The 16,214-nt window shown below is 34.5% G+C and overlaps 1 protein-coding gene and 1 long non-coding RNA gene across 2 annotated transcripts; both read right to left on the bottom strand.

Annotated features, from left to right (window-relative positions):
* Positions 1–1,512: 1,512 nt before the first annotated feature.
* LOC139518868 (uncharacterized) lies at positions 1,513–4,170 on the bottom strand. The gene is made up of 3 exons (XR_011663471.1): positions 4,154–4,170; positions 3,108–3,260; positions 1,513–1,553 (listed from the first exon to the last, which is right to left on the bottom strand). It is a non-coding gene; the product is annotated as an uncharacterized lncRNA (long non-coding RNA).
* A 9,479-nt stretch (positions 4,171–13,649) lies between these two features.
* Positions 13,650–15,719, bottom strand: LOC139518654 (uncharacterized). Its single transcript, XM_071310129.1, has one exon. The coding sequence runs from the start codon at positions 15,555–15,557 to the stop codon at positions 13,650–13,652; it is 1,908 nt and encodes a 635-aa protein (XP_071166230.1). The 5' UTR covers positions 15,558–15,719.
* Positions 15,720–16,214: the final 495 nt, after the last annotated feature.

The raw sequence follows: 16,214 nt of genomic DNA, 5'->3' as shown, positions 1-16,214 counted from the left end.
CCTGAGATCACCCCGTTATTCCGTTATTTTGGTTCGGTTCGTGGTGCTCAGTCGTCAGTTTACTGTTTTTGTAATTTGGTTTGTATGCTGGTCTTTTATTTTGTTAGCAGTTTATTTTTTGACATATGCGATTGAATGTCCTTCTGGTATCTTTTGTTTTTCTTTTATTTTAGGTGTGTATGCAGTTAAGTTAATGAGACCAACTACATATATACATGTAGATAAACCGTTAACACATCGTATGATACACATGTTCCTAAATATAAAGTATTGCTTTAAAGCATTCTGTTTGCTTTGGAAGATCACAAACGCAAAATAATATGATAATTCTTTCTTTTACTTAAGGGGACAACAAACCTTTATTTAGCAATTTGATATTAAACTGTTTGATATGTGTTCAGGTTCTCATGTGGTTTTATCCATTTAAATGCCTTACAACATTTTGCCTCTTGACCCCCATTTTTCTTTCTATAAATCTTGTACATGTATCATAGAGGCCATCTGTAAAAGTCTTATAAAATCCGTAAAAGTCTTATAAAATCGTTGTTATTTTTACTAGTTTTTTTTGAGAACTTTAACTTGTTAATGAAAAATCTAGAGAGAACATTTTACCGCCAAAATTTCAATAGCTTATATCTCAAAAACAAGCACATCGACCTATATTTTATTTTTGTTCCTTTTTTAATATATACTAGTGTTAATGAATTATTGTTTATTTTAAACTGAGTAGCGAACTTCCTTTAGTACATGCATTGTTTTTTTAACGAATATCTTAGTTGTAAACATAAATTTATCATATATGTCAGGATTAAACTATTGCATGTCAGAAGAGCGTTACTTCCACAACAGACTCATCAATGATGCTCAAATCCAAAAAGGTAAATAGTCCAAATAATGAATGTACGAAATTGGAGAGCATTTAGATCCAATGGGCACGCAGTTGTAATAAAATATGGGAAATTGTTTTATAGAAGGAATAATACATTACTGATGATGTCAAATAGGTACCGTCATTGACTTGTTCAATCCGTACTATATGGTGGAGTTTTTTTCATTTAGCATTACTTATTTTTCCTCTTTTTTATTTGTCTTCTGTTTGCATTTACACTATACTAGGCATGCTCTACCTTTTAGTACACATGATATCGAATATGTACCTTACGTCGTAACTACAATCCCCTTCCCTTTTCATGTTTGTGACCTACCAAATTATACTATTTACCGGGTTTGTAATAGCATGAGCAACACGACGGGTGTCACATGTGGAGCAGGATCTGCCAACCGTTCCAGTTTTTGTTGCAGTTTTTGTTGGGGTTCGTGTTGCTTAGTATTAGTTTTTAATGTTGTGGCATGTGTACTATTATTTGTCTGATTTTCTTTTTCATTTATAACCATGTCGTTGTCAGTTTATTTTCGATCTATGAGTTTGACTGTCCCTCTGGTATCTTTCGCCCCTCTTCTGAAGTATCTTTTTGTTCCTACTGTTTTATCAATTATATGCCACGGAATCGTTTTACTTCATCATATGGACATCCCACGATTTCGACACTTATCTAAAAAAATAATTAAAATTACTGTTCACTTGCCATTGTATTTATAGGATGACAATAGATATTTCATTATCTAAATGATATACTACGTACTTTAACTCGTCATTTATCAGAACTTAAAAAAAAAAAAAAAAAGTAAACAGATGCTAGCGGAAAGGCGTGGCATAGATATAGATTTCGTTATTGTCGCTTTAAGCTTGAATTTGATTTATCCAAAATATGATTCTTAATACGCTTCAAAACCGTGTTCATCTATCTTTGAATGGAACAGTAAATTTCGATAAAAGAATCGAATAATTTTTACACCAAAATTGCAGGAAAATTAATTTTAGGTTACATTTTTTTGAATCCAGTAATTCAATCGTCAAGATGTGCATCTGTTTCATGTTCATTTGTGCCTTTATGTATTTACTGTATCAAGATCCATTCGTATTAAGTATGATTTTGTTATCAATAAAATAAGAATTAACTACATATATTTTAAAATACAGTTATGAACCCTTATTGCCCTAAATCTTGTTGATTATCTATATATTTGGAAAAAGTTCTTCATATCTCTTGATCTTATTCATACGATATTACTAAAAAAGTAGTATATATATATACTGCCATCTTTTTCTATTATGGAAAAAAAAGAAAAGTGGTGGAAAATAAGAAAATGGGACAATAAAACTAAGAATGGAAATAGGGAATGTGTCCAAGAGACAACATTCCAACCATAGAGCAAACAACAGCCGAAGGCCACTAGTGAGTGTTCCTTACAGCGCGGTGCTCCCACACCCTGAGGCGTAATTTTGTCCCTTAAACAAAAATGTATACTAGTTCAGTGATAATGGACGGTATACTAAACTCCGAAATATACACAAGAAACTAAAATTTAAAATCATACACGACAAAAACTGGGCAAGAGGCTCCTGACTTGGTACAGGCGCAACAATGCGGCGGGGTTAAACATGTCTCAACCCTCCCCTATTCCTTTAGCCAATGTAGAAAAACAAACGCACAACAATATATAAACTATGTGAACAGATACAAAAATATATATACGAGTCTAAATTGAAAACTACGTTCAAACCTATGATTGCGTTGGATAAAACTGCAATTTTTATACGTGTGCATGTAAAACAAATTTCGTTGTTGAAGGATCTAAATACAGCACAAACAACATTTTTCAAAAGACCAAAAAAGTGAAGAATTATATTTAAACAAAACGCATTTGACTAACAGTTCGAACAACTGATGTTCTTTAACCCTGCTGACTGCCATTGGCGATTGCCAAATAAAATTGATCACAAGTTGTAACAAAATGGATCTTAAGATAAATTTAATACTAAACAGAAAACAATTAACTTGTGGCCACGATGTTATGCCACAAACATAAGGTGTTAATATGTTTTTGCATACCAGATATATATATCCTGCTCCATTCAATCACTCTGTAAGGAATAGTTACTAAAAATATTCAATAAATAACAAACATCAACCAAAAACAACGTCAAGATTACGCAAATATTTCTAAAGTAAATCTGTAAAATGATTAACAGACTATACACTCACCTTGTTAGTGGCGACAATGACACACATTATGGCTATCACAATAGGCACCTAAATGTCCAAGAAACAGACAATGAGTCAGACAAGCAGTCGTTCCAAGTTGTACACCAAAGATATTTGCACTGCCGGCCTCACATGTCAATCTCCTCTGTGGTGCTATAAATTGAAAGATTTACAAGTTAAATATAACTTTTTTTTTTTGTAGTCGCAAATATCTTGAAGCTCAATACATTCGTTATGTGCCCGTGACAAATTAGTACTCTATAATTCAGCAGTTGACGTTCGTTGATACCTGTAGTATTTTAGGTAAGGAGAGAAAGGGTATAAATCAACCCGTTGTTTTGGTGGATAGTTGTCTTATTGGTAATCTAGTCACATCTTCTTATTTTAATATAAACTGTATATAGATAACAATAAGAAGTCAGGTGATCTTTAGAAGTTGAAGTATTATTCCGGTCGTGAATATATAAATGTAAGATAATGTACTATAAAAATATTTCATGGGACTGCTACATATGAATAAATACTTCTCATATATACAAAGCATATTAACCAATAATACAAGGGTCAAAACAGTTAACCAGCCACTTCTCTAAATATACGATAAGTTTATTTGTATGACCGTAGAGCGTTAATGCTTTAATGGATAATGTAGTTCGTGAGCCTAACTTACAATTAGTGTGGCGTATTTGTGAATTAGTTCAGATAAAGGATAATTCGTATTCTGATTTACGCTAATACTATTGTTTCTGTTATAAGAACATGGCAAGTTAAATTATGAACAAACCAATGACATGAAAAAATGTTGTACAAACGTAAGAAGACTTGGCCTCTTCGAAAAACGAATGTCGTGGCAATCAGAATAAAGCAACTGATCTGATTCAAATTTTTGAAACTTCTCAATGTACGTTAACAGCTGAACATGCTATTATTTTTGTCAAACAAGATAACTGAATTCACAAATCAGCGTTTCTGCAGCTGTTTGTTATATAACACAATTGAAGCAATCAAATATTGTATGACGTAAATAATGGAAATGGATAACATACCTCCTTCTGTTCCTAAATAGGAAAAGATAGAAAGTTTATTATATATCATTTGATTAATATTTTTATAAGTCCATATACGACATGTTAAATAAAATATAATTACTGTCTTTTTTGACAGATATAATACTGCATTATTAATGGGAAGTTTTTACAATAAACGAAAAGCGCAGTAACAATGTTTTAAGCTCTATTTTTTTTCTGTCAATGTCTGTTTTACACAAATTACAAAGTCACGGTTTAACAATCTAAATGTGATGAAAAAAGTCTCGCAATAAGACCTTAAAAAAAAGTACATTTCGTGTACTTTGCTTTAAAGATGTTAGCTTGTCATGTTTCGGAATTCTCTGATTTTATCCATTTTAATGTCTGAAAAAAATTTGGCCATTGACACCCCATTTTTCTTTTACTAAATCTTTTACATGTATATTTGTAAGCCATCTGTAAAAGTCAAATAACATCTTTGTTATTTTTAATAGTTTTTGAGAACTTAAACTTGTAATGATAAAGCTATACAAATCAAGGGAGAGCATTTTCACGCCAAAATTTCAATGGCTAATATCTCGATAACAAGCATATGAACATTGGTTTATTTTTAAATCCCCTATCCATATATACTAGTGTTATGAAAAGCTTGTTATTTTGAAACTGAGTAGCGAACCTCCTTTATACAATTGTATTGACAAACACTTACATTTATTGATATCTTTTATGTATATGAATGGTATAAACTTACTAAAGACTAAGAATTGTTAAAGAAAATACATGAACAGACTACTTACCAGAAATAAGGACAACAACCCCGACAATCAAAAACCCTAATTTGAACATATTGAAGCGTTGATAAGAACATGATGTAAACCAATTGCTCTTCTAGCTTTTTATACATGATGTGTTATCTATCGTGATGTAATCGCATTTTTTCATTGGTCAGTTAACTTACCATTCATATTTAAAGATAATTGGAACAACAAGTAAACCTCTTTGAAATTGATAAAGCAAACCAGACCCGAGTAGATCTAATTTGTAAAATATTTAGTTGCATTGAAAAGTAACAACGTCTTCTTTGTTATAAACTAGAAAGTTTAGATTAGAACCTTATACACCAAGAGCTTTATCATGCCGGGTATTTTTTTAGACTCATGAATAAAACACAACAGTAGTACACCGCTGTTCGAAAGTCATAAATGGATTGAGAGAAAACAAATAGTTATCAACAATTGCGTGGTTTCACAGCCTTCACAATGAAAAGTTTATTTCAACTCAAATTTCCATCTACATCTCGATTGATACTATACCACAGGTGTCATTCGGTTTATCGAAAGAATTGATCGTTAAGGAATATCTAACGGTGGTTAAATATTGCGAGACGATCGTGAAAGCTCTGGTACCGGAACGTGAATGTAATAAAATGTAAATTCTACTTCAGAATCTGTGAAAAAATAGCTGAATTTACATAACGCGGAACAAATCCGAACAGAAATATATGTCTGTCAAAATGATGCACTTCCCCAACATGTCTGTGTAATGAAATAAAGAAAATATGCAGTACTTTATTGGATTAATTAAAAAACAATTGCTTTTTGTACCTATAATGGTCATATTTCAATATATCATGATATATTTGAAATTTAATCTTTGGTGGGTCCTATAGTACAGTAAAAAATAAAAATATGTTCTTCAATTAAAACCGTCGATTTGTTTATAAAAACCTTGAATTTTATTGATTTTTCATAAAACTTTATCGGGAAAAATCAGGCAATGCATTATTGTGATCGTGATAGATAATGCATGACCAGACTTAATAATCAGAAACTTCTTTTACCACTTGATATACCTGCAACTGATTGAAGCCGGTAATTTTTTTTATAAGAATGGACATTAAAGCTATTATTTTTTTTTTAATTCAAAACTTTATCTCTAAAAGTTAAGAATAACTGAAATCGTATCTAAACTAGTGTGAAAAATTCAGCTCTCAGAATCGGTCTAGTACTATTCAGGCAGACTGCCACTATTTAGCCAATAATATGGATATGCAACGTTTAAACCAAATATTTGACCATCAACTAAAACTTTATAGCAAAAACAGCATCTTTCATGAACAATTTGAGACTGAACAAAAACCAGAATTTGTGAAACAGTACTTTGTTAGTTTTCTATGTTGTGTCATGTGTACTATTGTTTTTCTGTTTGTCTTTTTCATTTTTAGCCATGGCGTTGTCAGTTTGTTTTAGATTTATGAGTTTGACTGTCCCTTTGGTATCTTTCGTCCCTCTTTTGTTAAGTTCTATATATCTGTATATACAATGCAGCAGGTGTGGATTGATTTCCAATGAGATAACTATATATTACAGGCTTAAGAATACCAAAGCGCAAATGCTAAAATGTCTCGTCTGAATTCCTTATGATAATATATTTGTTGAACGTCTGTTATATTAAGGGTTTTACTTGAAGTGTTACATACGCTTAAAATTGTCAATGATTCATAACAAGAGGTCAAGGTCAGATGAACCATACCAAACATATCTCTTCAAACACCAAATAAAGGTGTTCCAATGCTTATAGTACCTTACAAAAGAGGGACGAAAGATATCAAAGGGACAGTCAAACTCATAAATATAAATATAAAACAAACTTACAACGCGATGGCTAAAAATGAAAAAGACAAACAAACAACAGCACACACGTCACATAATAGAAAACTAAAGAATAAACAACACGAACCCCACCAAAAAGATAGGGTGATCTCAGGTGCTCCGGAAGGGTAAGCAGATCCTGCTCCACATGCAGCACCCGTCGTGTTTCTTATGTGATAACAAATCCGGTAAATAGTTTACTTCGGTAGGTCAAATTCATGAAAGGGAAGGGGATTGTAGTTACGACGTAACATACAGGTATATAAGCTTTATAAATAAAATGGGCATAAAAATGAAAATTCAAAGTTATAAATGCAAAATCAAACAATCTTAAATGTGTTTAAAAAAAAAAACTTATAAAGGATGGACAAATATACTGATATTGATATAATTTACCAAGTCTGTATGGTATTATAAGATTATAAGATCCCATGGCATTGCACGATTATATTTACCAGCAAAAGAGACCCGGTCAGTCATACCCATCTATTTTTTTTCTTTCAACACCAATAACAAATATTAATCATCATATAATTGAAGACTCATCTTTCACGATCCTTTTCACGTTTTTTAATAAAGCGTAATATCAGTTTTGTGTTAATATTTCTTTTTTCACCAAGTTTAAGATTATGTTTATTTAAAATAACTATGAGAACCGTTTCATCCAAATAGAATGCCCTTTTTTCGGTAAAAAATAGTTTATTTCATTTTTCGAATTTGTGAAAAATCATTTTTTTTTTTACATTTTTGATGTCATTAAAATGTCGAGAAGCAATCTGCCTTTTGTTGTTTTGTAAAAACTATATATTTTTAAAACTTCATTTTCTCACATACTGCTCATAATATTGAACAATTTTGACAGACTGTTTCCTATGGGAAGAAACTGTGTGCCTCTTCTTGCCGACCTCTTCTTATTTTCATATTAATTGGAGTTCTTCCAGACACTTGTCAAAAACAAGAGGATCAAAGAAGCCACATTATTTAATTTCACTTTCAGATATATTGATGATGATCTTTCTATAAACAATCCGAACTTTTCTGATTGGGTTCCATTACTATATCCCCCAGAACTAGAGATTAAAGAAACAACAGACACGGCTTCCTCCTCCTCATTTTTAGACTTACAGCTAGAATTTGACTTACACAGTCATCTCAGTACCAGAATCTATGACAAATGAGACGATTTTAATTTTGAAATTATAAATTTCTCCCACCTTAGTAGCAATATACCAACTTCACTTGCATATGGGATATATATTTCCCAACTTATTCGATATTCAAGAGCTTGCAGCTCCTACTCAGACTTTGTAAAATGTCATCAGTGTCTGAGTAGAAAGTTGATGAACCAGGGGTATGTCAAAGAACGTCTCGTCCTTTTTCTAAAAACGTTCATCGGAAGGTACCAAGACCTTGTTGATAAATATTCTGTATCAACTTCACAAATAATACACGATGGTATTGATGTATAGATTCTGCGTACTGATGTTGTTTATCATCTTAACTACGTATTTTATAGTGCTTTCATTTGTCCTTGTTCTATTATTAATATTACTTTTACTGTTGAATAGTTTTATTTGATATCCGTTTGACGTGGCTCGGTACTTCTACATCTCGTCAATGTGTTTGTATTGTCTTTTATGTTTTTGGTGGTATGTTTTGTATATGACTGACGTTGTTTATCATCTTAATAACTTGTTATATTATTCTTTTATTTGTCTTTATTAATATTACTTTTACTGCTAAGTATGTTTGTTATATATCCTTTTGACGTAACTCTGTGCTTATGTATCCCATCATACTTTGAATGACAAAATTATTTTATGATGTGACTCTGTACTTATGTATCTTGTCATACTTTGAACCACACTATTATTTTACTTATTATTATTACTTTTACTGTTAAGTCTGTTTTTTGTTATATCTATTTTACGTGACTGTATTTATGTATCCCATCATACTTTGAACGACAAAATTATTTCATGTCTACCTGTGCAAATTTCAAACGCGCAATTTTACACCAGTACTTAAAATCCTCCATCCTGTATGGGTGCATGTTACATAAATAAATTAAATCGTATAATATAAGCAAAATGAGGATGCTAAATTTGATGTATGCCGTTTTGTGCTTCTTCGTTACATTTGTTGTTTTTATAGTGATTAAGATGATAACACAATGTTGACTGCTGTACCCCTATTTTTTGACATTTTTACCTATTGTGTCTGTTAGTTTTTTTCACGCATCGGTGACAATATAATGGAATTCGATTCGACTGTCATACAAGTGAGAGGTTTAGTTAGTATAAAACCAGGTTCAATCCACCATTTTCTACATTTGAAAATGTCTTTTCCAAGTCAGGAATATCACAGTTCTTGTCCATTCGTTTTTGATGCGTTTTGTTATTTGATTTTGCTATGTAATTATGGACTTTCCGAATTGATTTTCCTCTGAGATCAATATTTTTGTGATTTTACTTTTTATATTGTTGTAAATTTGTTCGTGTAATAAATTAAGTTAGATTATTTATTGACCTATTATATGTCTTCTCGGTTAGATTTCTTTCACGATCCGGTACCAGAGCTTTCACGGTCGTCTTGCAAAACTTGACCACCGTTAGTTACTGTTTCACGATCATTGTTCTCAATAAATCGAATGACACCCGTATATACTGGGTGTAGATTCTCGTGACTAATTTCTTTAAAAGAACGCGGAAGCAATAATCTAGATAATGTGAAACGCACAAACAAGGACGAAGTTCAAAAGTTTTTTAATTTCGACCTGGAAATGTTGAGTTACTATAGTGGGGTTCACGTACATGTATATTCATAAAGATTACTGCAGTCAATGACATACATGTACATGCTGTGTATTCTTTATATGATCTTCATATGTTATTAAAATGTTTCTTTCAAGGAAAAAAAAGAATCTGTTTTTATTCTAGACTTTGGTTTTTACATATTGCTTTTTTTGTTCAAAACAAAACGTCAAAGAATTCTGGCATTTGTTCAATTCAACTGAATATGTCTTTTAATGTTTTTGTCTATCTGCTGATGTCTCTTTCAAATCACAATTCAATAAAATAGTTCACGAATTGTGTCAATTCAAGTCTGTTATATCAATTTTCAAAAGATGTTTCCTTGTCGTTTCAGAGAGCTGTAGATATAATTGGTAAAATAACTGGCCAATAGACAGATGAACGTACATCATGATAGATAAGCCGTCGTGTAAAAAAGTATAGGAACACTACTGTTGTTCATCTTTTTTTTTAATCACAGCTTCAATATGTTCAAACTATGTTTACTGTTTGTCGGACTTGTTTTGCTTGTTTCTGGTATGTCATCTGTTTGCTGTATATATATGCTCTTGAAAGATCAGTCTTTAACTTGTTTATACAATTCATTTCAGAAACCATCAATTCTTATATAAAGGTTTGTCATTAATAATGAAATAGTGTGTCAGCATATGTCTCAATATGTCAAGATCTCAATGCACACATGTAAAAGGTGATTTCTGGACGGTCAAATAATAACAAGTCCATTTCATCTTAGTCTAGGGTTCTTTATTCAACAATGATGTAATCATATAAGTATTATAAATGATTAATATGATAAAAATCCACACTACCACATCCTCCCCTCTGTTGGAGACATCACAAATATCTCTCCTCCTCCTGAGAAAACAATATGACGTCCTCGTAATCAATACTGATCGTCTGTAAAATATGCCATCACTTCTCAGAAGCAATCTTCAAAAGGCTTGCTAAAATCTGATCCTCCATGCCTTTGAAAGTACCGCTAGAAGCAGTATCCTTCAGATAATCGCGATCGGCTCTACTCTTCCAGTCAGGTTGTGGCTGACTCTTCTTGGATACTATAAAATCCTTATACTTCGTGGTAGCTGTCGATGTTCTGGCACGTACAGATCTTCTCGGTTCTATCCATGGTGCTTCAATGTCCGGTTGAGGGACATTATCTACTGTTTCATCAACAGTGATGTCTTGCCCAGGTTCCTCTGTATCATCAGATAAGGAAATGTCAGCTTCTTGTTGATCGGTCTCTGACACTTCATCAGGTTCAAGTACTGGATCAACTGTATCACTCTCTTCAGATGGAAGGTCGTCACCCTCAATTCCAGTATCTTGCTGTTCAGCAACGTGTTCCTGATCGTCATCATCCTCGTCCTGAACGGTATCATCATCATCCTGAGTTTCTAACTCATCAATAGCACTGTGTGGAGCACTTAAGTCTTCAACGTCAGGTTCTGTAACCACATAAACCAAATAATCGTCATCACTTTCTTCATCAGAACTTGTCAGAGTGCTATCATGAAGACTTGGCGTTGGTTGTGGATCTGTTTCCCTATTCTTCCTGGGTCTTAATCGTGGTGCAGGAGTAGGTCTAGGCTTCTCCTTTTCTTCATCTTCATCGATGGAAACTGAACCAATAGGCAACAGAAGGTTCCTATGTAAGGTTCTCTTTCTTCCATGTCCGCTTTCCTTCCTTACTGTAAAGACTGGAATAGTGGAGTTAGGCTGATCTAGTATGACGTAGCTGTCATTCTCCCATTTATCAGATAGCTTGTGCTTTCCATCGAAACTCAAAATCTTTACGAGTACTCGGTCGCCTGGATGTTTCTTCTGACGTCCTTGAGCTATCTTTTCTGAATTCGTAGCTAACTCATACGATTTCCTCAGTCTTTCTTTTAAATTCTCAACATACTTCGTATTTGTCTTCTGTTCTTTCGTTGTTTCTATTCCTAGTGCAAGATCTATAGGCAGGCGTGGTTCTCTACCAAACATCAGAGCAAATGGTGAAAATCCTGTCGTTTCCTGTTTTGTGCTGTTGTATGCGTGAACAATTGGACCAAGGTATGATTTCCAATCGGCTTTCTGGTGATTCTGTAATGTGCCAAGCATACTCAATAATGTGCTATTGAAGCGTTCGCATTGGCCATTACCCATGGGATGGTATGGTGTTGTTCTTGATTTCTTGACACCAGTTATACTGCAAAGTTCTTTCATCAAACGACTTTCAAAGTTTCCTCCTTGGTCCGAGTGTATGCGTTCTGGAAGACCATAGTGTACCACGTAGTTATTAAAGAACGCTTCTGCTGTTGTTCTTGCACTCATGTTCCTAGTCGGTATCGCCTGGGCATATCTTGTAAAATGGTCGGTTATTACCAAGATGTGCTGGAAACCACCTTTCGAAAGTTCTAATGTAAGGAAATCAATACAAACAATTTCCATTGGTTGAGTTGTTCGGATGTTCGTCAATGGAGCTCTTTGGTTGGGTAGCTTTTTTCTTTTTAAACATCTTGGGCATTTCTGAATCCATTTATCTATATCCTTTGTCATTCCATGCCAATAAAATCTGTCCTTCACTAGAGATGTTGTCCTATCACGACCTTGATGACCCATGTCGTTGTGAAGTGAACGGAGTATAGATGATATCTGTGAGTTTGGTAAGACAAGCTGATCTTTTGTATCTCCATTAAGTTGGCGAAGAGCTGGTTATGTGCAGGTGAAGACGGTATATCTTCCTTTCGTTCTTATCACTGGATCAAGTAGTTGCTCTTCTCTGATGTCGATCTTTTTGGTTGATGCTGTATCCACTTTACTAGCAAGATCATTTGTAGTTACTGCAAGGCATTCTACATATGGTTGTCGTTGCATTGAACTACAAATAGCTTTCACACTTTCCGTTGAGATGTTTGTTGAATCTTTAATACGCTCTTGGACATCTTGTATGCAATCTTGTTGACTGATAATAGCCGGTAATCTTGATAACCCATCAGCGTCGGCGTTGTTACGGCCTGGTCTGTATATGATGTTAAAATCAAAGGCAGCTAAAGCAGCAATCCATTTGTGACCTGTCGCATCAAGCTTCGCAGACGTCAATACGTATGTCAATGGATTATTATCTGTGTAGACGGTGAACTTGTTTCCCTGCAGATAATCTCCAAACTTCTCTGTAACTGCCCACTTTAGTGCTAGGAATTCCTGTTTATGGACTGGGTAATTCCGTTCTGTCTTTGAGAGACCTCGGCTGGCATAAGCTACAACTCTCTTGTGTTCTCCCTGTTGCTGGTATAAAACGGCTCCTAGTCCTGTCTGACATGCATCTGTGTGCACTTCGAAAGGCTGCTTGTAGTCAGGAAAACCAAGAATCGGCGGTGATGACAAGTGCGACTTCAATGTCTCAAAAGCTTCATTCTGTTCTTTGTTCCAGTGCCAAGATGTTGGTTCTATTGGTTTCTTCTTTCCTCTTGTTTTCTTCTTACAAGTTGTTGGCATAAAATGTGTTAATGGCCGTGCTATCTTCGAAAAATCTCTGATAAATTTCCTGTAATAGCCAACAAATCCTAGGAACTGGCGTACTTCTTCTGGAGTCCTTGGTCTTGGCCAGTTGGCTACTTTTTCTACTTTCTCAGGATCTGGCTCTACACCCTCAGCAGAAACAATGTGTCCGATATACTTTACTCTTCTCTGTAAGAATGAACATTTCTTAGGTGATAGCTTAAGTCCTACATCACGGAGTCGCTGGAAAATTCTTTCTAGGCGTACAATGTGTTCATCAATGGACTTCGAGAAGATAATAAGATCGTCTAGGTAGATGTAACATATACGTGTGTGTAAATCACCTAAGCATTCTTCCATGAGTCTTTGGTACGTAGCTGGTGCGTTGGAGAGTCCAAATGGAAGTCTGTTAAATTCGAAAAATCCTAACGGTCCAACGGTGAAGGCGGTGCGTTGTTTATGTTCCTCCTCGATCTCCACTTGATGGTACCCGCTCTTCATATCTAGCACTGTAAAATATGTGTTACCTCCTAAGGAATCAAGAATCTCTTCAATGCGGGGAAGAGCATATTAGTCTTTTATGGTCTTAAGGTTAAGCTGACGGTAGTCTACACACATTATAAGCTTTCCGTCCTTCTTACGTACTAATACTACATTCGATGACCAGGGTGAATGGGATCTTCTTATCACTCCTGCTGATAACAGTTGTTGCAAATGGTTACGGACTTCTTCTAACATAGATGGTGGTATTCGTCTGTGACGCTGCTTGAAGGGAACATTGTCTATCAAGTCGATACGGTGACGTACTGCTGAAGTGTGTCCAATATCATCGTCTCCTTTAGAAAATATATCTTGGTATCTGTGTATGAGCTCTTTTCCTCTTTCATAGTCATCCTCAGTTAAATCATCCATCGGTAATTTAATGTCCTTCATAATATCTTTAAATTCTTTTTCCTCCGGTGTTACAATATCTTCAATGTCAACTGGTTGAAGTTCGCAAATGAGAGCTCGTGGTTGTAGTGTAACGGTTCTTGTTGTGACATTTGATATGTGTATGGGTATACTTCCTCGTTGTTGACAATCGTAAGTAATTACTGTTGGCATGATATCTAAATCGTCTGGTAAAGCTGAATTAAAATTTGGTTGTAGTATAGCACACATTTGTTGTTGTTGGAGCTGTTTGTCCAAATATCCACTGATTACAACTTGAGAGTTAGCTGGTATTGTAATCGAGTGTGTTTCGGCGGATTTCACAACTGCTAATCGGTTATGACATCTTTCCAATTCCTTGTTTCTAAGATTCATGCATCGGAATGCCAAATACCATGGAGTGTGTAGATTAGCTTCTTGTAAATACCTTGGTCCAGTATTCTGTTCTACCTCCTGCATTACAATTGACATAATGTTTGTTCCTATCAATAATGGTACAGTTGTGTTGTATTCGCTGTCCGGTACTACTAGAAATATGCCTGGATATGATGATCTCATAGAAGATATTCCATGTAGTTGAAGATCTGCTTCGATGTAACCAAGATAAGGCATTGATAGTCCGTCTGCACATTCTATCTTCAATATACGGGTAAGTGATACAATCGGTGTAGATCTCATGTGTCTGTTGTAAAATGACTCACTGATGGTTGAAACCGATGATCCTGTATCTAGCAATGCTTTTGTATCTATTCCATTTATGCTAATGGAAACTTCATTTGCCGGTCCGCATAATCTCTCTTCTTTGTTGTATGTAGTTGGTGTTGGTTGATAATCATTCGTGACTAGTTGATAATTCATGGCTCGATCAAATTTCCTAGAGTTATCCAGTCTTACTTTACATCCAATGGCAATATGGCCAAGTTGTCCACATCTCCAACATGTTTTCTGATGTTTCTCTCTTCTCTTACTTATTTCCAATGGTCTATATGCTATAGTTTCATATGGTGTTTGGTGTATCAGATCTGTCCTGTTATGCTTACTGTTGTTGATCAATTGCTCTTGTCGTTTTTCTAAAAGTTCAATCTGTGACATCAATTGCTTGACTACGGTCTCCAGTTCGTTCTTATCCTTTTTCCTTGGTACATTTGCTCTCTTAGCTGGTGTTGGTTTCTTTTCAACTGGAGGTGCGTTCTCTTTAGTATATTCCTTCTGTTGATGTTCCAATTCTCGCATCGCCAATAAAAGATGGTTGTAATCCTTGATCGTATCAAACTTGTAACCTGTTCTTCTCTTGAGTTCCGGTTTTAATCCTTTCCAAAACATTGATCGTAACATATCTTCTACATCTTCCTCATAAATCTTTCCTTGTCGGCGTGCTTTGTTGTAAATGTCTTCTAGGCGACATCCCCAAGTGGAAACATCTTCATCTTGTTCCTGTCTGGCTGTGTAAAACTGTGCCAATAACGCTTCCTTTGGATCTACAATTCCATAAATGCTATCCATCTTGTCAATGATGTCGTCGACAGTAGCTTTAGGGCCTAATCGCATGACTATCTTGCTAGGTTCTCCTCTAAGTGAACGTCTAATGGCCTGAGCAATAACTTCGTGTGCGTAGTTTTCTATGATAAGACATAACACTTGATACCTCCATACTTCATAGGTGTTGTCTCCTTTGCTGTCTCCGGAGAAGGAAGAATTCTTGGTATATATCCAGTGTATAAAGATTTCTGTGTTGAGAACTCCTTCATCCAATCTTTAAATGCATCTGGAGATTCTGCATTTGGCATCATATGCATGTCTTTGAAGGCAGCAATGATGTTTCGAACTTCCTCTTCTGTTAAATCAACTGATGTATCCATGATAATAGACAACTGATAAAAAATCAGTGTAAGAAAAAATAATCTGAAAGTAATGTACTCAAAAGTCATGAGAACTAATGCTAAAATAAATACCAAAATATGTTATTAAGTACCTACAAGTAAAGTAAAATAAGAATTAGAGTGGTGAAAGCAATGACAGAAACCTGAAATAAGAATTGCCTGATTAACTATGTATGCATATACAAAATAACACTAATCTAATATGACAAAGTAATAAAACTAATTACTCACCCCTGCTTTAAAGTTCATCTGTGTCTTCAATCACACATTCACTATTTTACCTATGTGTGATCACAATAAGTCAATATGTGTACACCCAAAAGAT

Source organism: Mytilus edulis, chromosome 4 (genome assembly GCF_963676685.1).
Source record: "Mytilus edulis chromosome 4, xbMytEdul2.2, whole genome shotgun sequence".
NCBI lineage: Eukaryota > Metazoa > Mollusca > Bivalvia > Mytilida > Mytilidae > Mytilus > Mytilus edulis.
The sequence above is the reverse complement of the archived record's forward strand: the minus strand, read 5'-3'. Positions and strand labels throughout refer to the sequence as shown.

Excerpts from the sequence above, each read along its gene's own strand:
- LOC139518654 (XM_071310129.1), bottom strand. The coding sequence starts at position 15,557 with ATGCGATTAGGCCCTAAAGCTACTGTCGACGACATCATTGACAAGATG.